Source organism: Actinia tenebrosa, unplaced genomic scaffold, assembly GCF_029948245.1.
Source record: "Actinia tenebrosa isolate PJP-AT-01 unplaced genomic scaffold, QUT_ActTen_1.0 PGA_scaffold15__27_contigs__length_11533743, whole genome shotgun sequence".
Lineage (NCBI taxonomy): Eukaryota > Metazoa > Cnidaria > Anthozoa > Actiniaria > Actiniidae > Actinia > Actinia tenebrosa.
The window spans coordinates 3,674,522-3,700,662 of NW_028292575.1; the positions used below are offsets into that span (position 1 = coordinate 3,674,522).

Genomic DNA, 26,141 nt, shown 5'->3' on the forward strand with positions numbered 1-26,141 from the left:
AGTGCTGTTCAGAGTGCGAATTCTAGATATAGTAAACAACGCACTCATTCTTAGATTACAAGAACCGTTTTAATTGATATTTGTTTTCTTGTCAAAATAAAAAATGAACTTCCGAATATCTTTGAGTGAGTTTTATTTTACTTTGGTACGTAGCTCTTTACGCTTTTAAATATAGCGCTTAATGCTACCTGTACTTGCAGTCGTAATAGTTTTGTACATGGAAAAATTAATTAACGGTTTCAAAAAAATCATAAAAAAGCAAATTAAAAGTATTGTGATAGAAATGAATTTAGTAGCTAAACGACTGGTAGGTTTATCTCTTAATATTCATAAGCTCGATAACATTTGTTTTCCAGTTTTAAAAGACAAATACAGTTGAAAAATATGATTAATACAATCTAAAAGTAATCAAAAAAGTTGTGAAGACACCGTCATCACGTGACTTGTTTTTCCCGCTCTTTTCAACAGCTGAAACACCTGTTCCAAGCCCTTGGATTCGGGACGACAAAATTTAAAGTTGAAAATAATCCGAACTTTCCTATAAAGAAACGCTAAGTAAATAAGAAAAAGAATCCAACATTTGAAATGTAAATGTATCTTAGTCAGTATAACATCGAGTTTATTTCCGAGGTCAGAATGTTTAATTCAAAAAGGTAAGAAGTTTATGACAAATAATACAAATAATAGGTTATCATTGAGGAAGTTGGAGAGAAAGTGTCGCGAAGTGACATAAGATAAAGTGCTCCTTGCTGACGGCATTGTTTGCTTTTAAGGGGAAGCTTTATTAATGTCACATATTAAATGGAAGTCGCTTCATGAACGGAAGATTAATTTATGTGATAATCAGGATGAGAAAAAGTCAGTCAATCAAGCTGTTCCATCTGATGAGCTTGTGACAAACACGTTGCAGACACGTGATCAGGAAACTGCATCTAGAGACATCCTCAAAATAGACTCAAACTTTTTAACTGCATTTTTCTGTTTGATTCCGCCTGCCTTTCCCTTGAGTATTATTTCTTTCTCGGAGAAGTTATTAAATAGGTCACATCCAAATACTTTAGCAAGAACTCAAATGAAAGAAAATTCAGTGTGCGCCAATAAGTTTTGTAGACTCCAATTCCTAGTAATGCAGCATACGGTCGGTAACCAAATGTAGATTGAAGTTGATCGAAAAGTCGCTAAATAGATCTATTTAAGGCACTAAAATACTAGAAATTAAGGCTTCTTTTGAAATAAAAGTCACTCGTCTTTTGAAATAAAAGGTCCTAGTAAGATTGTAAAATATTTATTTTCTTCCCAAAGCTAGCTTCATAGTGCTTCTTGCTCTAACAATATAGAGTTTATCTCATAAACTCATCATAGAAAACTGAAGTTTTCACTCGGATATTATTACTGATCTCAATGCAACTTGAATGTGTCCAAGAGTGTCCCTGCGATAGCATCTGAATGCAACGGAACGAAAATCTTTGAAGACTGAGGGTTCACTCAAGTTGCTAAATTTTTCGTATAGAATTATAAAATATATACACATTACCATTCTTGAGAAATAGTCCTCCAATCACCGCAAGAGTAATTAAAGTTTGAATTCGCGTCAAGTGCTATGTCGTCCAAAATATGAAGATCTTACAGCACGTGGTATATCTCTTCGCACTTTAAGAATATTGTTATACTTGAAGCAATCTTGGGCAGTTCGGAGATTCCAAGCAGCACAAATCTTGTGCGTTGTGTGCTTAAAAAGAAAAACTTTCATGAAGATGTTCTGAGTTTTGTATACGTTCAAATTGCAAAGTTTCCGTTTTGTTACTCCATTCTTTTGTATCGACGTTGACGTCTTTGGCTTTCTTTTGCCCTCTTCCACTTGCATGTGAATTTCGGAGAGCTTTTACGAAGGAAAATGGAAATGCCAAAAAAATACGTTAAACGTACAATATTTAGAGCAAGTTATAAGTTGTCTAGCATTTGAAGTTTTAAAAATCTTTTCCGCTTAACTCAAGATTTTTCTATTAGACAATAAAATTTTGACTTGAACTGTGTTGTTACAGGGTGATATAATGCATGGTCAGCCACAGTAGCAATGTTCTGAGCGCATGTACTTGTCGCGTCGAGCAATTTTATACTGATTTCCAGTATCACGTATCCCTTAGTCTTATCTCAGATTTAAGTCAAAGTTCACTCTTTTCGATTAGCTGTTCTATCGTTATTCATTACTTGTATTTTGTTGGCATTGGCTAAAAACGAAATCAGGCGATTTGTATGAACATTTCTTGGGTTCAATCACGTGTGGCATTGCTGGACGGGACAGGGACTTTGGGTATTGATCACGTGGACAACTCATGACCGATGTCAGTTATGCATGGATAATTCTGGTGAGAGCGTAGCATTGGCTTAAAGCAAAATATATGAGGCAATTTCTCCGTACTCTTATTGGATTTAATACGTAACGCCATTGTTGGGGGCAAAGGAGGCTTTAGATAGTGATCACGTAGATAGCTCATAACAAATGTAAGGTGGATGGACGTTAAAATTATAACGCAGAGGATGGACACTCGTCACGTAATAAATTCATACACTCATATTTCTTAAATCCCGACTTATCATCGCACAAATGCATATATTATGAGCTGAAGCGGAGCTCTGCTCTTCTCGACGTTTGGACTTCGACTGAATAAATTTAGGTTTCTACCCATGATTCACTGCGAACGAGCCTCCATCCTAACCTGGATTTAACGAGTGTAGTGTGACTTTGATTGGTTGGTTGAAGCTTCCTTTACACCTGCTTTTATAGCGCATGTGACATTAGAGAAAAAAAAAATGCATACGTACTTGCCTTTCTATAAATTTCAAAGCTTATCATACATACACGACGGCAGCATTTTGAATGATCAAGAAACTCAGTAATGAAATAATAATTTATAGCTTCGATAATCACGGGCTTTGCTCGATTTGATATTTGTGAAGTTTGAAGTTTTTAGTTCCTATATTTTTTCAACTTTCGTAGTATGTTTTAAGATAATACAAGAAACGATTTTGACTCATTTGAATACAGACCTACGAGCATGCGCACTCTGGTTCCAGCAGGTAGCTTTAAATTCAATGGATGGGTCAGTGTTGAAGGTAACTCCAACATCATACTCCAATTTCAAGTTCGCCATTATAGCTTGGATTACTGGCTTTCACTCAGCTGATAAACGTTTTTGAATCTCATAATCTGCTCCAAATGGTGGTCAAACACTGACCACCATGTGCTGTCAACCAGAAACAATTGATATTGAAAACTTGCGATTCAGCTTCAGTGAAAGCCAGCAATTGTATAAAAAAGATGCGTTCTTTTCTTTTATTAAGGTTCGTTGTATAAGAAATGTTCGTACTACTGAACAATACGAGACGATTAAAATGCCACGGGTTTCGGTTGAACGGCTGAGTATTTTAACACACCAGCAAGACTAAGGCTGAGAAAAAAAGGAACTTGAAACTGGAGTGAATGCGTAAATTGTGCAGTGTTTCGTCTATAGAATGAATTCTCGCTGAAGCAGATATTTAGTAGTATAACTGTTTTCCCAGTATCGATTCCTAGGACTTTCTTCGACAGAGAAGGGGAAAACAACGAGAGTGACAGAGAAAAGAGATCAGAATAAATATACACGAACGAATAATCGATCGTAGGAGCCAAAGACCAAATGAGAAAAGCATTACATTAATCGACACATAAATAAACGAGCGAATTCGAACGAAAGAACGATCGCGAGATCCAACTTAATTCATTGAATATAGAGGCTTTGAACCATTACGTGATGGCAGCCATGACAGAAGGCACAGCAATAGCGTCTTTTCCCATGGGCGACTGAATTCTTTCTCATGTGAATCATATTAGACCAGGTTCCATTGTTCCTGCCTCCTGTCATGGCTGCCATCACGTGATGATGCAAAGCCTCTATAGGATGACAAATGAACGAACGGCTGAATGAATCATTTATTAATAAACTGACAAATCAATGATTAATCGATAATAAACTAACACAAGTATTATGAAAGAAAAGAAAAATTAGAGAAAATTAGGAAGAAAATGTCACATGAGCACAAAGAGCATGAGTATACCTGCGGCTTAAGGAAGGTATTACTCTCGAGTTGTCATTATCTTTATATATTTGCAGGTTTTTTATATTTAATGTGGCATTTCAGCCTAAAAGAATGTCTGATTATGTCGTTAAAGTGCTTTATTCCAGACAGCGGGCTTATTTTCAATCAGAAAATACCGTCTTTCACAGTATTTTTACTTTAATTTATCGTTCGTGGGAGGCGTGGGGAAATTTTCCAAATCTTAGGAATCATTAATTTCCTTCAACTAATCGAAGTTGATGTAGTTTTCGCGCGCTTTCCGAAAACGCGTCTGCGTTTTTCGTTTAAGAATCGGTAAATGAGCTACCAACAGAAAGACCGTAGAAGAAGCGGCTCCAAATCAAAAAGACATGGAAAAAAACCTAAACGTAATCTTGCACCATGGCGCAAGATGAAATATCCCAAAATAAGTCAGAATCACGAATTAATTTTCTTATCTTTTTACTATCTTCTGTAAATATTTCATTTACTGGGATGGCTGTTTATTTTCCTTTTTATAAAATGCAGAAATTGCGCAATATAGTACCCAGAAGTCTTCACGGCACCATCCACTAGTGCAAGAAATGTTCTTGTCAGCAAACTTTGCCAGGAAAGATAGGAAAGGAAAGTACTTTTCGCGGATCGATATTGCTTATATGACTGATAATGTCTGGCGAACTTTTACAGGCTTATAAGCAACCGACTAGGAAAAAATCTTTTTTTTTCACTAAAAAGATTGCCTTATTGTTGAACATTTAAATCTAATGATAATACAAAAAAAAAAAAAAAAAAAAAAAGAAGAAGAAAAGATCCTATGTGGATAAGATGGGCCGGGATTCGAACTCACCAAAAGAAATTCAAAAAAATCGATTCAAATGTGCCATACCCCCGAGACATCCGCAGAGCTGGGGCGTCGTATGGACTTCGGACCTGACGGCGATTAAATCATTCTGCCCTTGGGTGTACGAATTACGCAAGAAAATGTTCTAGCCGAAGCATCAGGGGAGAGACCAGCCGGCCCCCAGACCATATCGGCTAATCCCTTGCATCTCTGCCACGCACGGAATCGGTTGATAAAATAATGTTAAAAAGTCTGGTCTATTCGGTGCATTGTTTTCACGGCTATTGTTATGCTGATTGACCTGGAATCGTGGTCCAGTGGATAAATCGTTGTCGTTCAAGATACTGAGTCAAGCTCGTCTGAGGAGGGTTAGCACTTGGATGGGTGACCTAAACATTATACCTACTCACGCTTTTGCTCCTTTTTCCCGTTTTTCCTTTTTTGTTTTTTAGAATAATATTAAAATATAGAATAGTGAAACTTTTCTATTTTTGAGTAACCTATTCCTGTCAAATTGAAATCTAGCACAGGAAAAAAAAAAATTAAACAAAGATATTAATATTTTCATATAGGACTGTCTAAATGACCGGCAGCCGGTTAAGAATTTCAAAACACTTAATGGACAGAAGTTCAATTTAATTTAAAAAATCCAGCTCAATCCTCACGATAACACAAACCAAACATTTCTTTGTAGTTTATGATCAAAATATCAGTAGTAAAGGGAGAAAGAAATACCCAAACACCCCAAAATATAAATTATAGCCACAAGTAATGAAATAAGAACATTAGCTACCCTTGGGATTCATAGGAATAAAATAAATTAAGGGTTTATATACAAAGAAATATATATAGGAATGTTTGATGTTGAGTGTATGATGTCACAGACTCCAAAAATAATCGTAAAAATATCATACTTTCGTCCTGAATATCGAGAAAACACTTCATACAGTGATTATTGGACCTTTAAAGAGTATTCTTAGGAAGTTTCAGCTGAATCCAAGTTTGAGCGATTTTCGTCAGAGTAGCACTTTAAAACTCAAGCAAACCTTTTTATGCTTTCAATAAATCATTTATAGCGCTAGCAATTTTAAATCTCAAGTAAAAATTTGACAAGTAAAAATGACTTAACACAAGGTGAAGGCGATCTACCACGGGAATTAAAGGTCGCCATCTTTATCAATCGAACATGGCATTTGTTCACTCACAGAAATATTTGAAGCCTTATTTTTCTAGTTTAAGTTAGCGTGCATTAATCTTAAACTCTTGGTGCATAGAACAGGGCCGTAGCCACCAACTTTTGATTGGTTCGGTTTTCAAGGGAGGGGGGAGGGGTAGGGGAGAGGTGAAGAGGAGCAAGGAAAAGTATAGGGAAAACCTCCTACACTTAATATCTTTTCAAACCCATCCTAAAGTACTCAGATTTTGAATGTTGCGAAAGTACTTTTTCTTGACTCGTTCTCGTTCTAATCATTTTTTAAAATCTTTTTTCAATGATTTTTCTCATTGTTTTATTTTCTATTTTTTTTACTTTTCTTGAATTAAAAAAATAATGTTTTTCCTCCGAAAGTTGGTTCGTTTGAAACCGGACCAACCGTACCGATGGCTACGTCCCTGTAGAATACTCCTTTGAGAAGGTGAATTCAAAAAATTAGAGTTTCTTTTCATGTCACTGACTACACCAGTCTAGTCTACCACCGATTAAGAAATTAAAAATATTACTATCACGAAATTACTCGATTCTGATTGGACAAAGACTCCCAATTAAGTTGCTCAACCTTTGTTGAGTGTATCATAAACAAAAAAATGCTGGCCTCGAGTACAATTCAGAATTGATTGATACTCCTGATGTTTTGAAAGTTCTCCAGCCTAAAGGCTCGTCCAATTTTGAAAACTTTCAAAACATCACACGTCACAAGGGCGGATCCAGGGGGGGGGGCAAGGGCGGATCCAGGGGGAGGGTCGGGGGGGTCGCGACCCCCCTGTCATTCCTGAGGTCAAATGGGCTTCCTGTGGTAAAAATGCGACTGGGATTTCTTTGCCCACTAAATTTACCCCTGAGACCCCCCTTCAAAAAACCCTGGATCCGCCTTTGGGGGGGGGGGGGGGGGGGTGGGGGCAAAGGGGGGCTGAAGCCCTCCCTTCAGCAGAAAAAACCATGCTTTTTTATATTGTTTTTCGTTGTGTTGACGGAAGAAACTCAACTAGCCCCCCTCTAAACTCAATTAGCCCCCCCAAAAGTTTGTCTGGATCGGCCCTTGCGTCACCTATAAATTCCGAATTTGTACTCGAGATCGTGCGATTTCATATATACTAAATTTATTCTATTGATATTTGTGTTACAATATTAGCTTACGCAGTTGTAATTAGATACTTAGAGAAGTGATTGTTTGATTAAAGACGCATAACTATTTCCCCACCAACACGAACACGTCTTGAAACATGGTGTCAGAAATAAATTGGAAATAACGCTTCCAAAGTAGCTGAAAAAACCGTCAAGTTCCTACTGCCGAGGCATTGAAGAAGTAATATGTCAAGTAAGGAGGAAGCTTCGACCAGCAGCGGTCCACGAGGACCAATATTCACGTCGCATTTTCCGGTACCAACGCCGATGAATACCAAAGGAGATCAAGTAAACAATTGGGACTTCTTTACACAACAGTGGGAGGACTACGAAGTCGCAACCGGACTGTACCAGCAAGACCCAAAGATACGACTACCAACGTTTCGCTCTGTAATGGGGAAGGAATGTCTGCAAATATTCCTTAATCTCAAGTTAAGTGACGAAGAAAAGAACGACGTAAACACATGCTTAAACGCGCTAGAAGCCTACTTCAAACCAAAGCGCAACGTGGTGTACGAACGATATCTGTTCAACAGCTGTACTCAAGGCCCAGAAGAAACCGTAGATGGCTACGTAAATCGCCTTAGAAAATGCGCTTCATCATGTCAGTTTGGTCCGTTAACGGAAGAGCTTATCAGGGATCGACTCGTTCTTGGTATACGAGAACACGCAACAAAACTACGTCTTTTAAAAGAGGACAGTCTAGATCTCAACAAAGCCCTCAACATTTGCCGCTCAAGTGAATTAGCTAGCAGTCAGTTAAAAGCCATGAGTCTAGTGGATAAGACAAATAACGAAGAAATCAATGAAATACGAGAACGGAAGCCTAAATCTCCAAGCAAGCCAAGTGACAAGTACAACAACAGACGTTCCCACAGAACGCCAAGCGAGGACAGTAAACGAACTACAAGTCGACGAACGAGCAGTTATAAGTGCTACCGCTGTGGTGGTTCTCAGAAACACAAGTTAGAAGACTGCCCCGCCTATGGCCGTGAATGCAAAACGTGCAAGAAACAAAACCATTTTGCGTCTGTGTGTAAATCGAGGTCAAGCAATGTCAAAGCGATGACAGCTGAATCAGGAGAATCAGAAGAAGGAGAATACTCATCCGACGAATTCACGTTGAAGATTGAAGAAGTTGGTTCGGTGAAAACGAAGGGCAAGCAGCTTTTTGCAAAGCTTGAGTTTATGAACACCAATTCCAGTTATAAAACGGATTTGGACTGCCAACTAGACACAGGAGCGACCTGTAACGTAATCAGCCACAAGGATGTAGCAATCATCAACCAAGACGGTAATCCGACGCTCAAGCAAAGCAATGTCAAACTACGATTGTTTGATGGATCAGTCATGGAAACATTAGGTGAAGTGACACTTAAGGTCAACGAAAAACATTGCTTCAAATTTCAGGTTGTCAACGGAAACCACAAACCAATTTTATCAGCCGAGACATGCCAACAATTAGATCTAATCAAGTTAAACATCGATCATCAAGTCCACGCGGTTCAAGAAACCGGAACTCTGCCCCTAACTAAAGAAAGTATCTTAAAAGATTTTCGAGACGTCTTCGAAGGATTGGGAAACATTGGTAACGCTACAATCGCAGTTGACCCAGATGTCACGCCAGTTCAACACGCGCCTAGAAGAATCGCAGTTACGCTTCGCCAGGAAGTCAAAACAAAGTTAGCTGAACTCGAGAAAAGGAAAATCATCGTCAAAGAGACAGAACCCACCGAATGGATCAGCAGCATGGTCGTTGTAGCCAAACCTGGAAAGATACGAATCTGTTTGGATCCCAAAGATCTAAACAAAGCGATCAAACGACCCAAATACCAAATGCCTACGATGGACGAGATGCTACCCAGACTCGGCAAGGCCAAAGTCTTCACAACGTTAGACGCAAAGGATGGGTTCTACCAAATCGGTTTGGACGAAGCTAGCAGTAAGCTTACAACCTTTTGGACCCCATTTGGCCGTTACAGATATCTACGCATGCCTTTTGGCGTCAGCTCAGCCCCAGAGGAATTCGAAAGCACCCTACACGAGCGACTGGGAGACCTAGAAGGCGTGGAAGTGCTCCGCGACGATATGTTAGTGGTCGGTTACGGTGACACATTAGCAGAAGCCAACAAAAACCATGACGAAAATCTGCTACGTCTGCTCAAGAGAGCAAGACAGATCAACTTAAAGCTGAACAGCAAGAAGCTCATCATGCGGAGAAAAGAAGTGAAGTTCATGGGACACATCTTGTCATCCACCGGACTCAAGCCAGATCCAGATAAGGTCAAAGCAGTGACCGAAATGCCAAAGCCTACCAACAAGCAAGAGACACTCAGCCTACTAGGCTTTGTAAATTATCTCTCCAAGTTTCTCCCTCGACTATCAGAAGTCGCACTGCCTCTTCGTGAACTAACCACAAAGAATGCAAGATTTGTGTGGTCACGCCAGCACGACAAAGCCTTCTCAGAAGTTAAACAACTCGTGATTGCGCATCCAGTACTCAAGTACTATGACATGAGCGAAGAAGTCACTATCCAATGTGATGCTAGTGAGAAAGGCCTCGGAGCAACCTTGCTTCAAAACGGCCAACCAGTAGCGTTTGCATCCCGAACTCTCACACCAGTTGAGCAACGCTACGCACAAATCGAAAAAGAATGTCTTGCAATCGTCTTCGCTTGTGCAAAGTTCAGCCAGTACATCACACGGAGAGAGCTGATAACAGTAGAATCAGACCACAAACCTTTGCAAGCGATCTTCAAGAAATCCTTGTTAGCAGCACCCAGCAGGTTACAGAGGATGATATTACGCCTACAGCGATACAACCTGAACGTAACTTACAAGCCAGGACAACAAATGTACGTGGCAGATCACCTCTCACGAGCCTTCCTCGCAGACCAAGGAGAACCTGGAGACGAGTTCCAAGTGTTTGCGCTAGAACTAGAAGGAATCAACCCCCTCGACAATGTAAAGGTCACAAGTGAAAGGTTAGCGCAACTACAAAAAGCCACAGAGCAAGACCCTACAATGCAGTCACTTAAGAATACTATACTAATAGGATGGCCTGACGTACGTGACAAAGTACCAGTAGCTATCAGAGACTACTGGCATTTCCGAGAGGAACTGACACTCCACAACGGCATCTTATTCAAGAATCAACGCATCATCATACCTCGAGCCCTCAGATCTGAAGTAGTCGCAAGGTTACACTCAAGTCATCAAGGAATCGAGGCGTGTGCAAGGAAAGCACGAGATCGCGTTTACTGGCCAGCAATGAACCACGACATCGAAAATGCAGTAAAGGCTTGTCATGTGTGCTCAGAATATCAACCAAGTAACCCCAGCATGCCAATGCAGTCGCACGAAATACCCGACAGACCTTGGAGCAGACTAGGCACAGATCTTTTCACGCTGCAGAACAGAGACTATATAGTCTTGGTAGATTACTACTCAGACTACATAGAAATAAGTCCTCTGAAAGATACAACCTCAGCATCCATTACCAAGTTTCTGAAGGAACAGTTCAGTCGACATGGGATACCCGATGTGCTGGTATCCGACAACGGGCCTCAATACGTCAGCAACGAGTTTGCTGAATTCGCAAGAGACTGGGAGTTCAAACATGTCACCTCATCGCCATACCACCCAAAGTCAAATGGAAAGGCGGAATCAGCAGTGAAAGTAGCCAAGAGCCTGCTCAAGAAAGCCATGCAAGACCGTAAAGATCCGTGGTTAGCCTTGCTAGATTATCGGAATACCCCCACTCAAGGAATGCAGAGCAGCCCAGTACAGCGCTTGATGTCTAGGAGAACAAAGACACTAGTCCCCATAGCAACTAACCTTCTGTATCCCAAAGTAGCGGAAGGTGTGACAACCAAAATCCACCTTAAGCGCCAGAAAGCCAAAAGTCACTACGACAGACATGTAAAGGTCCTACCAGACCTAGAAATAGGCCAAGAGGTAAGAGTAGCGCCAAACCAGAGAGGCAAGCCCTGGGAAGTAGGGAACTGTAAAGAGAAACTCTCAGACAGGTCATACCTAGTTGAGTCGAACGGAGAGTTACTTCGCCGAAACAGACAGCTTTTAAAGCCCGTCGACGAAGCACCGAAGGAACCAGCTAGTGACACACAAGCATCACCAGAGGCAGACAGTGCAAGGACACCTCAAGTTCTACCTGCGTCAGAACCCACGGTCAATCCACCTGTACTGCGAAGAAGTCAGAGAGTGGTTAAGAAACCTGATCGGTTTACTTGACTACCGAACATTTATAGGACATTGATTTTGTTACAGTTGAACTTTAATATCCATATAATCATTTCGTAGTTTAGTCAGCCATTTTGTTTGGTCATTTATTTTTTAAATCTTTAAAATCTTTCTATATCATCCCAGCCATGTATTTCAAACATTATAAAAGGGGAGATGTTACAATATTAGCTTACGCAGTTGTAATTAGATACTTAGAGAAGTGATTGTTTGATTAAAGACGCATAACTATTTCCCCACCAACACGAACACGTCTTGAAACAATTTGTATTAGCAAATATTAATGTAAAAAAATATTTTAAAATAAAAATTCAGAAATATTAAATTAATCCATTGCTTTAATTTTTATTTCGTTACAAAATAAACAAATTCAGAAAGAAAATATATTAATTTCAAATGTGTAAAGCTACTTATATACCATAATTCCAATTATATTCAACATTCTATATGGATATATCGACTGCAAAAATTTTATTTTTGGAGGCATTAAAACTAAACTAAAATAATAAAATAAGAATGAAAATAAGAATAGAGAAAAAGAAAGAGAAAAAAATAAAAGGTTCAATAAATATTCTCTGTTGATTAAACGACAGATGTTGTATGGCAGTATACAATAGGTACTTGAACAAATGCTTGACTCAAGGGATTAATATTCACGAAATTAAAACTAGCTGGTTCTATCTGTTCCGAAATAGCGAAAACATTCTTTCTTTCACCCTTATCTTGTTTTGAAATTTTTGATTGACTCTGTTAAATGCCTTATTACACGTTGGAACGTGTGTGCCACAGCTTTGCGAGAGAAAAATGAGGGTTGTATCGCGAAATTATTCGTTTTGAAACTCATGATAGTCTAGCAACGCCGGCTGTTTTACCCAAGTTTTAACTAAAAAAATCAATGTTTAACAAGACATTAATCACTCGAGTCATGGCCATGCAATGAAAGTATGCTGCTTAGATACAAAGTAACCTATATTTACATAGCTTTTATCCATGCTTCCCATTCGCCTATCATTCGCTCTATTTGATTATTCGTGATAAATGGCTTTCCCACATATCGAGGTGAGTGCTACTCAGACAGAAGGAGAAAATATAAATGGGTTATCTTTGAAAATTGGACATTATTTGTGCGATTTCATCTAGCCGCTATATGACTAGCAGAATTTTATTATATGTGAGTGACAATTTGTTCCTTTTTCATTCATTTTCCGATCCTCGAGCTCCTCCTCCTTCTTCCTAGCTTCCTGCTCTAGCTCCTTCTTTTCCACTTCTTCCTAAGTATCCAACTCTCTGCTAGTCTTGCTGTCTTTCTACGTGTCAAAAAACTCTCTTCCTTAAAGATGAAGTTAACTAAATTTTTTCTATGGCATTGTCTTCAGCTCCTCCGATTTAATCAAGTGCAATATAATTGGGCTAAAAAATAACAATAAATATTAACTAATGTTTGTGTGATAACTAAAAATCTTTTATCATGAAGTTTTTCAACTTAAATCCAATTTCCTATTTCTTCAGTTTCTCATTATGGATTCAATTACAATATTCAATTAGAATAAACTTGGGCTATATTAATAAACAGGAAACACGTTTTTATGTATTTAAAACAAACATAAGTAAATAACTGATGTATGGGATAAATTTAGAAAGATTTTATCTCAACTAGTGAGGTTTTTTTTTTTTTTTTTTTTTTTTTTTGGCTAGTTTTTCGATACAAGATAAATAAATTATGAGAAACCAGATATATGAAACAAATAAACATACTCACAAAATAAAGATAAAAACTAAAAAGATTCAAGAACTAACATGTTAGGGTTAGAAAGTAAATAAAAGTTTTGTTTAGCTATAAATTAAATATTGAAACCTTAAATAAGATTTTCTAGCTAGCACAAGGCTTAAGCGGATTTGAAGCTACGTCCACACTATGCCGGATAAATTTCAATCCGAATTTCTATTTATTCGTTTAACGATTTTTTTCGAATACGGTCTCTGGAGTGGAACAATTTGAAAACGCCGGCTAGCCGTATTAGTGTGGACGGAAAACTTTTTTTTCGGTTTCTATGTGAAAATTCGGATTCAAATTTATCCGGCATAGTGTGGAAGGCGCCTGAGAAACCAAATTTTGGCTTTCGTTGCAGATGTGCAAAAAGCTATAGTTTCTGTCCTGCTATAGAAGTCATAAGTACTTAAGCTACCACTTGCTATCTGATGGTATATTGCTTCCATTTCGAGTTTGCCTTTGCTCAGTGTCGACTTAGCCTCGATTGTGTACAAATGCGTTCTATCGTATAGTAAGGAATGCAAAAACTAAGGAACAATAAGAGTTGATTATTATAAACTGAAGTACTACAGGTTTTGGTTGAATAGATGAATGTTATAACGCACAACCAAGACTAAGGCTGAGCAAAGAGAACTCGAAGCTGGAGTATTAGATGCGTTCGGTCGATTCTGCTATGCAGACCGGATTATCCCGACACTGCACATTTGGCGTTTCCTCATTTTTCTTTTTGTCACAGTTATATTTCACTGCAATCCCTGTCCCCTTTCCCTTGTTTACTGATGTAGAGTCATGATCTTCCAAACGTAAATCATCTGAGCAGAATCCTTTCTTTAAGAATACCCCAACTGCTTTACGTATTTCTCGACTACGCCAAATGCATACGAAAGGGTTGATGGCAGAGTTGCAAAAAGCTATAGTTTCTGTCCAGCTATAGAAGTCATAAGTACTTAAGCTACCACTTGCTATCTGATGGTATATTGTCACAAACAAGACGGGAATGTTGAAGAAAAAGTATATTCCAACGATGTAGGCGATATTCATTGCTAGTTTGGTTTGTCGTTTGTACCGACTTGATGTAGTTTGTTGCTGCATTTTGATGAGTTTCTGATGACGCCTTACGATCCTCGCAATTCTGTAGTGTATGAAGCCTGACGATACGAGACAAGTACACCATAAAACCAAGTGTATTGCTCTTATTACAGTATTGATACCAGCCCACTGAAGCGCCGTTAGAACGATGTCTGTTGACCATATCAGAATAACAATGCGAAACACTCGTCTAGTGGTCACTAGCTCCTGATAACGAAGATGCAAGGCCAAAGCTACGAATCTCTCACAACTAATAGCACTTAGAGTCATAAAAGATACCCCATAACAGATGTAAAACCCAGTGGAATAGAGCATTCTGATGCTACATGGAACATAATTGATGTGATTTTCTAGCAACCTGAACGCTACATAAGATGGCTGTTCCAGAAGACCAACTAACAAATCGCAGATAGCAAGGCATCCCAGAAGAAAAGTCGATGGACGTCGCAAATGTGGCGATCTAAAAATCACAAAGGCCACTACAAAGTTAGCTGCAACGGCAACCGGAGCAAAGACAGCGTTTATTATGGCAGTAATAAGATTACTCTTGTATCGCAAATATATCTTCTCGAACTCTGCATCTGGAAGGAAAAAGCACTCCTCGTCGCTGCCAGAAAAGTTACGACTTAGATAACTAGAGTTTGCGGTTGTATTCATGAGATGCAATTTCTCTCATACCAAAGAGTTACGGTGTTTGAAGACTGGGGCTCCCGATATCGCGATAGTTCCGGATAAAGAATCTCACTTGTAAACCTCAAATTTGTTTTTCCATTTGCAAGTCACACCAATATAGAAATGAAAGGTGTTACGAATATTGCTTTTAGTTTGATAACGAATGATATTATTTGTTTTTCATTTCTAAAAAATGTCTTGTAAGTCAATATGAATTACAGAATCTCGAATTTAGTGGACGAGGCTTTCCAAGCCGATATTCTCTAGGATGTGAACTCTGTGTTTGGTCATCACTGAGAGTGCCCACTGAAGAAGCTATAGATGAACTAATCAAAAACCAGTCAACGCAATTTATTAAATAGGCTGAATACGGAGTTATTCAAAGTGATCATTTTGTCTTTTGCTGTGGGCGAACGTAAATTGACATGTTGTGAAAAATTAATGGCACAGTGGTTAAGTTTATTTTTTCCAATTTTCTATTTATTTCGAGAGTTCTTGAGATGAACCTGGTCCGTTTGTATTGAATTCGTTAGGCTTTTATTGTGGTCAAACACAAAGAATAAGCTATAAAGATAACGAATGTTTGTCTTAATCCAAAAATAACCAAGCAGCGAAAGACTTGTGAAATTTCAGCAACGATTTGATTGCATCAGTCAGTCAATACCTCGAAAAGTAGGGCACTAGTCACGGCAGACTCTTTTGAGGTGTTGATTCAAGACAGTGTGCTCGTAGACGCCTGCAATAATTCAGCTGACAACCCAGACTTATTAAAAAAGTTGTCGGAAAAAAAAGAGCGCCAAAAAGAGAAACGAGATGGAACGTTCATTTAGTCCTTCAAAAAGCACCGGCTGTCATGACAATTTACTTGTTTAAAAGCATAAAATTTCGAAGCTGGCATCCAACTTGTTTTTGAAGCATCATATGTGATACCAAGTTCAAACTACGGGATATTTGTACGACTTAAGTTGGCACTTGCTATTTGTTTAAAAGTGGATGAAGCTAGTTATTTACTTAGCTTATAATGCATAAACATTAATGGCTAAGAAGGAAGCATGTTTCAAATTCAAACCGGTGACGTTGATCTGCCTAAAATGGACCAGGAATTAATAGCTAAATTAAAAAACCCGAAAAATATTTTGAATCGAATTAAATGCATTCAGCAGGGAGAAGTCAGAGAACATTTATACGCGGACCATAATCTTTATAAACCGTAATCGTTATAAAACATGCATAATCTTTATAAACCATTGTCTTTATATTTGAAAAAATAAAAATAAAAAAACAATAGTTCAAAAAATGTATAATAAAATTAAACAAAAAACCATTGGCGATCAGACTTGTAAAGCGGAAAAATTTCATTTGATTTGATCAATTCACTCCCTATAGAGCTTCAAGGACTTTAACTTTGAATTTTAATTTCAATTTTTTAAATCCTGACCAGAAGGATAACACCTGCACATGTTTTTTTGTTTATAACTTTTTCTCCGCTATAGTTTTCTGTCCTTTTTTTTCCTTTTCACAGCGTTTTTGTGGATATATTGTTCTTATATTTTTTAAAACAATTATTTCAGTTGCAAGCTAAGAACAGATTTTCACTCCACCTTTAAAAACATTTTTCTTCAGTGAATCTACATTTCATTCATAACATTTTTGAAATTAATATTTTAGAAATATAACTTAATTAATACAAAAAAAACGAAAAGGAAAGAAAGGAAGGAAGGAAGGTAGGAAGAAAGGAAGAAAGGAAGAAAGAAAGAAAGAAAGAAAGAAAGAAAGAAGAAAGAGAGAGAGAAAGAAAGAAAGAAAGAAACGAAAGAAAGAAGAACGAAAGACGGAAGAAAGCCAGAGACAAAGATAGGACGACATCACAAGCGAGACAAACACTCCCTAAAGAAACCCCCCAGCAACCGAAAGCACGGAAGCCCACTCCCTATCCATTGCTTAAGTCCAGGCCTGCCGCGCGTCACTGCATGCCGACCGTGCCGTCCTTTCCGACATTCCACTGAAGAGAAGAAAGCAAGAAAAACTTTGCTTATATTTTAGTATTTATTTGGTTTTTCTCGTTTTATAGTCAATTTTTTTAAGGACTAATTATTTTAGGCATAAAGCTAAGAGAACATTATTTACTCCATCGATCTTTTGAAACTTCTATCTTTAGTGGAATATACTTTTTATTTATATAAATTTTTAATAATATTTTAGAAATATAAATCGAGTATAAAATATTTTAAAAGAGAATGCATGAAAGAAGAAAAGAAAAGAAATGAAAATATCAGGATTTAGGTAAATAGCAATGTTGCATCTGTTTTAGCATTTATTTGGTTTTTCTCCTTAAATGAAAAAAAGTTTGACGATGGTTAAATTAAGCAAAATAGTTTACCGCATTATACACGACTATAATTGTCAATGTTTCTAAATAAAGACATGTAAAAAATCGAGAAAAGAGTCGGCTAAAGTTTTAATTAGCTCTAAGAGAATAATTGAAAAACTTTTTAATCTAAGCAATCAAAATGAGAAAGGGACAGAATTGAAATAACAATGTGGCTCGACTGTTTTAGATCAAAACAAGATTTCATTGTAAATTGGGCGGCCGTTTCTGAATATGTTTATTCACCTTTGATTAAGAAATACATAATGTAGATTGTTTTGAATTTTCAGTAAATTATTTTTAATTTTAAAAGAACATCTTCCAATGTCGAATGAGAAAGAAAAGAGAAGAGAAGAGAAGAGAAGAGAAGAGAAGAGAAGAGAAGAGAAGAGAAGAGAAGAGAAGAGAAGAAAAGGGAAGGGAAGGGAAGAGAAAAAAGGAATATATACACCTGTTAGTTTCAAATATTGAATGTAGTGGCCATGGTAGTGTCCAAGAGCGATAGTGGCCAAAATTAGGAGTTTAATGAAAAACCCATGTAGTCGGTCTTCATTAGACATAAACAAAAGAATAATCATGATTAATGGACATAAGAGACTTCGTAGAGTGTGCAGCTCTTGCTTTGGTTAATTGGTCGGAACTTTAAAAGTTCTGAAGAAGCCAAACAATTGCCTCTAACATATTTAATTAACCACCGCTATACGAAAACCCTTGGTGTTTGTCTGCTAGACCTCCCGTACGAGAGACCAATTTACAACCAACTCAAGCAAACACTATGAACTAGAAATTGGTTATTCATTCGGCGAGCATTCATCGAGTTTTGGTTGCGCGTGGGAGAATGCCAAGCGCAAGAAGAAGTGTGTAAAATCTTGAGTCGCACTATTGATAGCCGAGTACAATTATAGCTTCTAGAGCGCTTCAGAGCAACTAACCGAAAGTGTACCCAAAACTCGATCGATGGAAGTACGTCAATCAATGAGCAATTCCTTTTTAGCTCGTGAAGAGCTATTGGAGTTGCTAGATTTCGCATTTTTCGGATAACGCTTCTCAGCCAATCGTTTTGGGTAATTCCCGTAACCATGGAATCCATTGTATTCGCCAAGTGACGTCACTGGAAGAATCTACGCACGTTGTTTATAGAGGAAGCCATGTTGGATTTTCGATCACTTCGTAATCAGCAGCATATTTTGAGTATTCTTAGTTTACTTTATTCTCTTTTTATTGGACCTTGAGATATGAGATTGTCGTATTTATCATTACGTTGGAAGAAGAATCCGAAAACAGCCTGGTTTGTCATGTATTGGATCGATGCTAACTCGGTCCAGATAATCTCAATCGTAGAATAATTTCGTAACCAGAAATCGGAAAAGAAAGGATTGCAGCCGAAGGGCGGATCCAGGGTTTTTTGAAGGGGGGAGGGGGGGGGGGTCTCAGGGGTAAATTTTGTGGGCAAAGGAATCCCAGTCGCATTTTTACCATAGGAAGCCCATTTGACCTCAGGAATGACAGGGGGGTCGCGACCCCCCGACCCCCCCCCCCCCCTGGATCCGCCCTTGCAGCCAATCAGAAACCAATAATTTAATTGATAAAGACAACGGTTTGTTTGCACAAAATATATCACCTTACTCGGATCACAATACCCTCAATGAGGTGAGTCACCAAGTGTCATTTGTTATCATCTTTGTTCAATATGGTACTTTCATGGGTTTACCTTTAATTATAGCGTACATAGCAAAGCCCTTCTCTTCTTTGCCTATTATTACTAGAAAGCTACAATCTTGGTCAAAAATGTTGAGAAAGTTTTGGTTTTGATGGTATTTTCATTAAAAACATAACGGAAATTCCCCTAAAAACGACCCCCCCCCCCCCCCCCCCCCCCCCTAAACAGTGTTGTTTCGATGGATACAGGGCTGCTTTACCTACTGGGACCAACATTGTCCTGGGGGAGAGGGGGTACGGACAATATTTTTTTAAATAAGGGAAATTCTACTATTTCATGATTGGATAAAAAATTCTCAACTCTTTTTGTCCAAGATTGTCTGCGATCTGTATAGGATAAAAATCATCAATTCTGGCCATGAATCGCGAAATACATATTCAATAACTTATTTTTCTTGTTTTACACATCTCTTTCGTATGATAATAAGACAAAATTGCAATAGCAAACCTACACAATGCAATATAAGGTGTTAATTCTGTATTATCCGACTGCTGTATATTTCATAGATTCAGCAAAAAAACTCTTCTTATACAACAAACTCTCAAATAAGTTTAGTTTAGTTTAGTTTAGTTTAGTTTAGTTTAGTTTAGTTTAGTTTAGTTTAGTTTAGTTTAGTTTAGTTTAGTTTAGTTTAGCTTAGCTTAGCTTAGCTTAGTTTAGTTTAGTTTAGTTTAGTTTAGTTTAGTTTAGTTTAGCTTAGTTTAATTTAGTTTAGTTTAGTTTAGTTTAGTTTAGTTTAGTTTAGTTTAGTTTAGTTTAGTTTAGTTTAGCTTAGTTTAATTTAGTTTAGTTTAGTTTAGTTTAGTTTAGTTTAGTTTAGTTTAGTTTAGTTTAGTTTAGTTTAGTTTAGTTTAGTTTAGTTTAGTTTAGTTTAGTTTAGTTTAGTTTAGTTTAGTTTAGTTTAGTTTAGTTTAGTTTAGTTTAGTTTAGTTTAGTTTAGTTTAGTTTAGCTTAGTTTAATTTAGTTTAGTTTAGTTTAGTTTGGTTTAGTTTAGTTTAGTTTAGTTTAGTTAGTTTAGTTTAGTTTAGTTTAGTTTAGTTTAGTTTAGTTTAGTTTAGTTTAGTTTAGTTTAGTTTAGTTTAGTTTAGTTTAGTTTAGTTTAGTTTAGTTTAGTTTAGTTTAGTTGTCACAATCATATAAACAAATACATTTTATAAAACTTGAGACATACAAATTTTGTAACTGGCGAAGAAAACAGAACTTTCGTCCCAATTGATATTCCCTCTCCATACAATATACATACAATACAAACATGATTTACATTAAAATTGACGAGGAAAAACAATAATAAGAGGAAAAATAGGATCATATGAGGTTGATGGATCAAAATATATCGAAATTCAAATTCAAAAGATTTTAAAGTTGTTAGCTTCCAGAGGCGGATCTAGGAATTTGTTCAGGGAGGGATGCAGCGCACAAAGTTAACCCAGGGAGGGGTGCAACCCTTAGAATTAAAGGTAAAAACCTTATTTTGCATTGGTTATCTTCGAAGTAGGGGCACAGGGTTGAACCAGGGAGGGGTGCGCACCCCCTGCATTGGATCCGCCACTGGCTTCTCTATATTTTATATGAAAACTAATGAAACAAGACAACGTTTCGTTGTGATCTCGAGGTATCACCATGGTCAGTTATTTGGTCAGGTCAGCTCAGGTCATTTATTTACTCAGGTCTGGTCAGGTCAGGTCAGGTCATTTAATGATAATAATAACAGTACTAATAATTATAATATTTGGTCATTTATTCAGGTCATTTAATAATAATAATAACAGTACTAATAATTATAATATTTGGTTAGATCTGGTCAGTTATTTGGTCAGGTTAAGTAATTTATTTGTTCAGGTCAAGTCCCCCGGGGGGGAGGGGGGGTACTCTTGCCCGTTAGGGTAGGGATGTACCGCTGAGCCCTCTGAACCCTGACCCTGTTCAAGAGTAAAATCGCTGAAATCCATAACCTTTTCCGGTTGTGCGAAAATAGATACCCTGTTTCAGAGAGGAGAGAGCGTGATTTCTTATACCTTGTCCCCGAGCGAGCGCGATTTTATATACCCTGTTCCAGAGTAGAATCGCTGAAAACCATACCCTGTTTGGCGGCACGTACCCGTATAGCGAAAAAACATTTTAGTAAAACATTTTCGAGAAGATACGAGAAGGTATTGATCGTTTCGCTTGGCATCTGATCACCTCAGATACTGCTTCGAAATGTGGTATTGGGGTTCCTGTGTTAAGTTTACTCACTCACGAGTAGTATAGGGAATGGGGGTTCCAGCGCAATCTCAACACGGGCAAGACCCGTGTCAAAAATCCACCTACGGAAACAACCCACTCCAAGTGTGGTTGGGGGCAACAGCGCAAATATGTCAGTCTATATATGGAGTGCGAAGATTGTAAAGAGTTTGTTTATGATTTCTGTGTAAAGTGCTTGAAACCCAAGTTTGTACCTACTAAACCAAATAAGTATATTTGTTGTGACAAGAAAATGCAAATAGAAGACGACACGTCAGCACAGTGTTACGAATGTGGTAAGAATATTCGTAATGCCGTACCAAATGCTACCAAAGAGCAATATTACGCCAATGGAGGTCGTAAGAAGACCCCATACAAAAGAATAAAATACTTCCGAGACTGGATGAGTCATATCCAAGGTTATCGACCGGTATATTTAGACAACAAAGTAAAGAAGAAAATCATAGACCATTTAGAAGAGCCAACCCCGCAAAGTCTACGGAAAACGCTGAAAAAATTAAAACTAGGGAAATATTACAAAGCTATTCCCTATCTTTTGTCTGAAATTACCGGTAAGTCTATTCCCGAGGTTTCTGATATGAGCAGAGCCGAGTGGATGTTTTGTCGGCTGGATAAGGATATTCCTTATTATCCTGACGTAATTTACGAAATATTTTACAAAATAGACCCCAACCACCCCCTGTTAGGATGGATTCCGAGAAAATAAAAATGCAAAACTGGCGTTTATTTTGCCAGAAACCCCACTGGGGAATGCATCGCGCAGAACACCAAGCTATCCCCAGTGGGGTTTTTTGCATTTTGGGCTTACGGGGCTTATTTCATCCCGCGCCAGAGGCCCTCTAGTACGTACACATATATCTTTCTTACGACCCACCAGAGGGTGAACTCCGGACAGCGTCCCGAGATACCCCCTGACTTTTCCAACTTTTCCTCACGAAACCCCCCATCGCGGGGTTGAATCGCACTTTCTACCCCTCCCCCCACGGTTGCTGTGAGTGTGGGGAGGCTTTTTTTTTTCACTCACAGCAACCGGTCCAAATGCGTCTACAGCGAGGCTCGAACTCGGGACTTTAGGCCTCCCCAGCTCCAAAGTCCCACGATCACGAGCGAACGCCAGACACATCTGGACGCTTATGTATGTGAAAATTATTATATTTAATCTGCATAATTTCTAGACTGACGTTCGATATGTAAATAGAATCCCGTCACGCTCTTTTCGAAGCAGATGTTTACTGAGCAAGCTTTCTTTGAAGCTCTTCTTTCGCTTCTTGATAGATCTTTTTGCGAGATTCCTCGGAAAGATCTCTTACGACTGTTTTTTTATTCCTTATGTCCGTCTTTAATTTCTCGTACTTTTCCTCTTCGGCTAAGATAAGCGAGAATTCTACGTCGTCTATCTTTCTGTCACGCAAAGCCTTTGAGACAAGGTCAGTGATCGTATTTACTTTAGCCCTTGACAGAGCTATTGTCGTGTCGTGTTTTGATATTTTGCTTGACAGCTGTTTCATAATGCCCGTAGCAACAGCCGAGATAATACCACAGGCTGCCCCAACGCCGGCCAAAGGAACTCCAACGATTATTCCCGGCCCAGTAAGCGAAGTAGCAACGCCGGAGCCCGTTAACACAACAGAAATGGATCCTGAAGTTATCGCAATCTTATGTAGCGTACTCCGGGCTCTGACGTACTTTTTTCTAACTTTTTCATAGTGTTTTGTCTGCCCTTCCAAGTAAGCCAGTATCAAGTTCGCTTTATTCAGACGAAAGTTTTCGGCGTTTAGTTCGTTAGGTGTAGTATAGGGAACATCTGGATACAACTTAGGCGCTGATGGTATAACATCCATTATATATACTAATGTACGACGCTTTTGGGAATGATATTGAGGAGCAGCCACATCACGACAACCGGGATTACTGGAATTGGAGAGCATTTAGGAAGATGTTTCCACATGCAGACCCCAGTAAGTTCGAAAGAAGACCCGATGGTATTTACTATAACGGCTCTAGGATGTACAGCAACGAGGATTTGAAGCCTACGCTGGTTAAGCAAATAGACGATCAACTGAAGCATTCGCCAATGCATAAGCCAACGCCAGCGCCAACGCATGTTGAACCCAGTTGGTCAAAGGAATTATTGCTTGGTACCAGTACTTATCCGATACCCGCAGTTTCATTTGATAAACACCCAAGCTTGGACCTAACGCTGAACATGCGGATTTCTAACAAGCATTCCTTTCCGTTAAAGGTGCGGGATATCTTCAAAGACGTACCCATTGTTCATACCACCGCTAAGGAATCTCATGAATGGTTAAGTGGTCCTAACATGCGTTATTGGCCGCAGCAACTAAACTTTGCAGTTTGGTGTGCCACTAGCGGCTGTGGTGTAAGCGCAAGCTTGATGAAGAATTCAATATTTATGTTTCATTTTCACTTCACGGTTAGAAGAATACTGCATGAAATGGGTGTTATTGCGCTGCCGGGAGATGCCACGTTTTATCCAAGAGATAATAAATACAGCGTGCCGGCTTATGACAGACTCTGTAAGGAGTTTGACGTTGTAGGGAAGGATTTCCGATGCACTGCCGGCGCTAACAATGGTTTGGGACATATTTGGGCTTATTGGGGGATTGGTGGGCATGTGCTAAGTGATAAGGAAGTTCATGCGCTGCAGTTGCGATGGGACACGGGATATCACGAAGAAACTCACGACAGTAGCACCTTCTTTGAACCAAATACCAAAACCACTAAGGAAGTCAGAGACGGACCTCTGTTCAAAGATGAGGGCGGTAAGTATGCAGGGGCCAATCCACTGATTATTAAGATTACCAACGACGAGCAAACGAAGCAATACTTTAATTTCATACCCCCAGAAGGTAAAGGACTAACCAAAGCCGGCCTTGCCCGTTTGAACCGCAGCATAGAAGCTTACGTGTATTCCATCCTTGGAGCTCAGGTAAACACCCGATCCAGCATAGTGGGAAATACGGGCGCCGCAGAAGAAACGCGAGCCGAAGCTTTGATTCTATTCGAAAGTTCGATTTTGGAGGGCGACATTAGCAAGGGCGTACAGCGTTACCAACTAGCTATACAAAATTCTAAGGCCCGACTGGACTATGCCGTAGCCCCGGGTTGTTGGTTAATGCCCAGTAATTTATCTATAAATACTGGTTCTGTAGTAGGATACAACAACAAACTTCAACGAGCTACTAAGGATATGAAGTTTGGGGTGAATGACGTGAACTCTGACACTCTTAGGAACATTCCTCACTTCGTGGAGAAGCCAAAAAAGGAACACGCAGAAAAACCCGAACCAAAGAAGAAGCCCCAAAAGAAGGCCCATGTTATGCCTACGATACCCGAGGAATACGACCATAACTTACTAAAAGCCGGCTTAGCAGCTGCGAGCTTTGGTCTGAGTTATTATATATGGCGATGAACAACCCCTACGTAGCTGGAGTAGATTGTGTTTATACGACTTACACAGGTGAGAAAAAATATACCCTACCATCTTGGGTTGATGTCACGGGTATGTCCGTGAATTTAAACTACTCAGGAAAAAAATTGATATTATGCAGCATTTCTTTTGGGGCCGTTAGCAGCGCGAATGTAGGATTTCGTTTCTGTGACGACAACGGAGTATTACAGCCCATGCGCGTGAAGACAAACGACAGGGAGCCCACGCATTTCTCAGTAGAGCCGCCAACGAATAGCTCTGAGAATCTTTCCGTTTGGACTTTCCACATGGTTGCTGATTGCCACGGGAAGGTAAAGCTGCAGATAAGAGTAGATGACACCGCGAGTGTTTGTATGAATAGCATACATGACCAAAGGAATTACGTCTATAACCACATGACCATCAGCACTTTGACGGTGGTTAGTCTTTAGGAGGATCTTTGATCCTTGAAATATATGAACCCACACGTGAAGGAAACTTATTACACCCATCTCGTAGATGAAGAGGAATATGACGACATCGCTTGGCATGACGTTGGAATGTGGGTTGAGGTTGGGGGCACTGCATTGGTCATTTGCACTATTAGCGTTAATACAAATAAGCATGCAAATGTGGGGTTTAGACTTATCGATGAAAATAATAAGCCTCTGCTTCCTTATCGAACTTCAACGAACACCAGGAAAGTTACCCATTTTTCGATGGAGCCCTACACTAGGTCCTCTGAAGACCTAACGCCAGTGACTTTTCATATGCTAGCCAATTGTAAATATGCTAAGCTACAAGTCACTTCTGATGACGGTGAGTTTAGGATAAATCGCGTGGGTATCTGGCCTATTAATAGTGCAGCCTGGAATCATAGACCCATTTCTACCATGAGTGTGTTGCCGTTGGTTCCAAATTACCAGGGTGGTGCTAATACTGTCTTTCATTATCCTCAAAGCAGGGCACCGCCCGATGAGAAGATCAAGCCTTCATCTTCTTCAGGAGGACCACCCCAATAGCGACGACCAAGATCCAGATGTTATTCCCTACAAACTTTAATAGTTCTCCGCCGGCCCTAAGTGCCAAGGAAACAACTGAACCCAGCAGCCCAGGAAGACCGGCTGCCATCTTTTTTCCCAAGTCCGTTAGTCCCTTACCTAACTTGCTTACGCCCGCGCCTGTAGCCTTAAGCGTGGATAGGATGACTCCTACTACGCTTGAAATAGCGACCGCAAATGCCAGCGGAATGCCATACTTCAAAAGGGCTCTTTTTACCTTTTCCTTGGTGGTAAGCCCCAGCTCTTTT

The 26,141-nt window shown here is 39.0% G+C and overlaps 1 protein-coding gene across 1 annotated transcript; it reads right to left on the reverse strand.

Moving 5' to 3' along the window:
• Positions 1 to 13,349: 13,349 nt before the first annotated feature.
• On the reverse strand, positions 13,350 to 15,350 carry LOC116307071 (melanocortin receptor 5-like). Its single transcript, XM_031717216.2, has one exon. The coding sequence runs from the start codon at positions 15,052 to 15,054 to the stop codon at positions 13,957 to 13,959; it is 1,098 nt and encodes a 365-aa protein (XP_031573076.2). The 5' UTR covers positions 15,055 to 15,350; the 3' UTR covers positions 13,350 to 13,956.
• Positions 15,351 to 26,141: the final 10,791 nt, after the last annotated feature.

Coding starts and splice junctions, on each gene's coding strand:
- LOC116307071 (XM_031717216.2), bottom strand. CDS start 15,054: ATGAATACAACCGCAAACTCTAGTTATCTAAGTCGTAACTTTTCTGGC.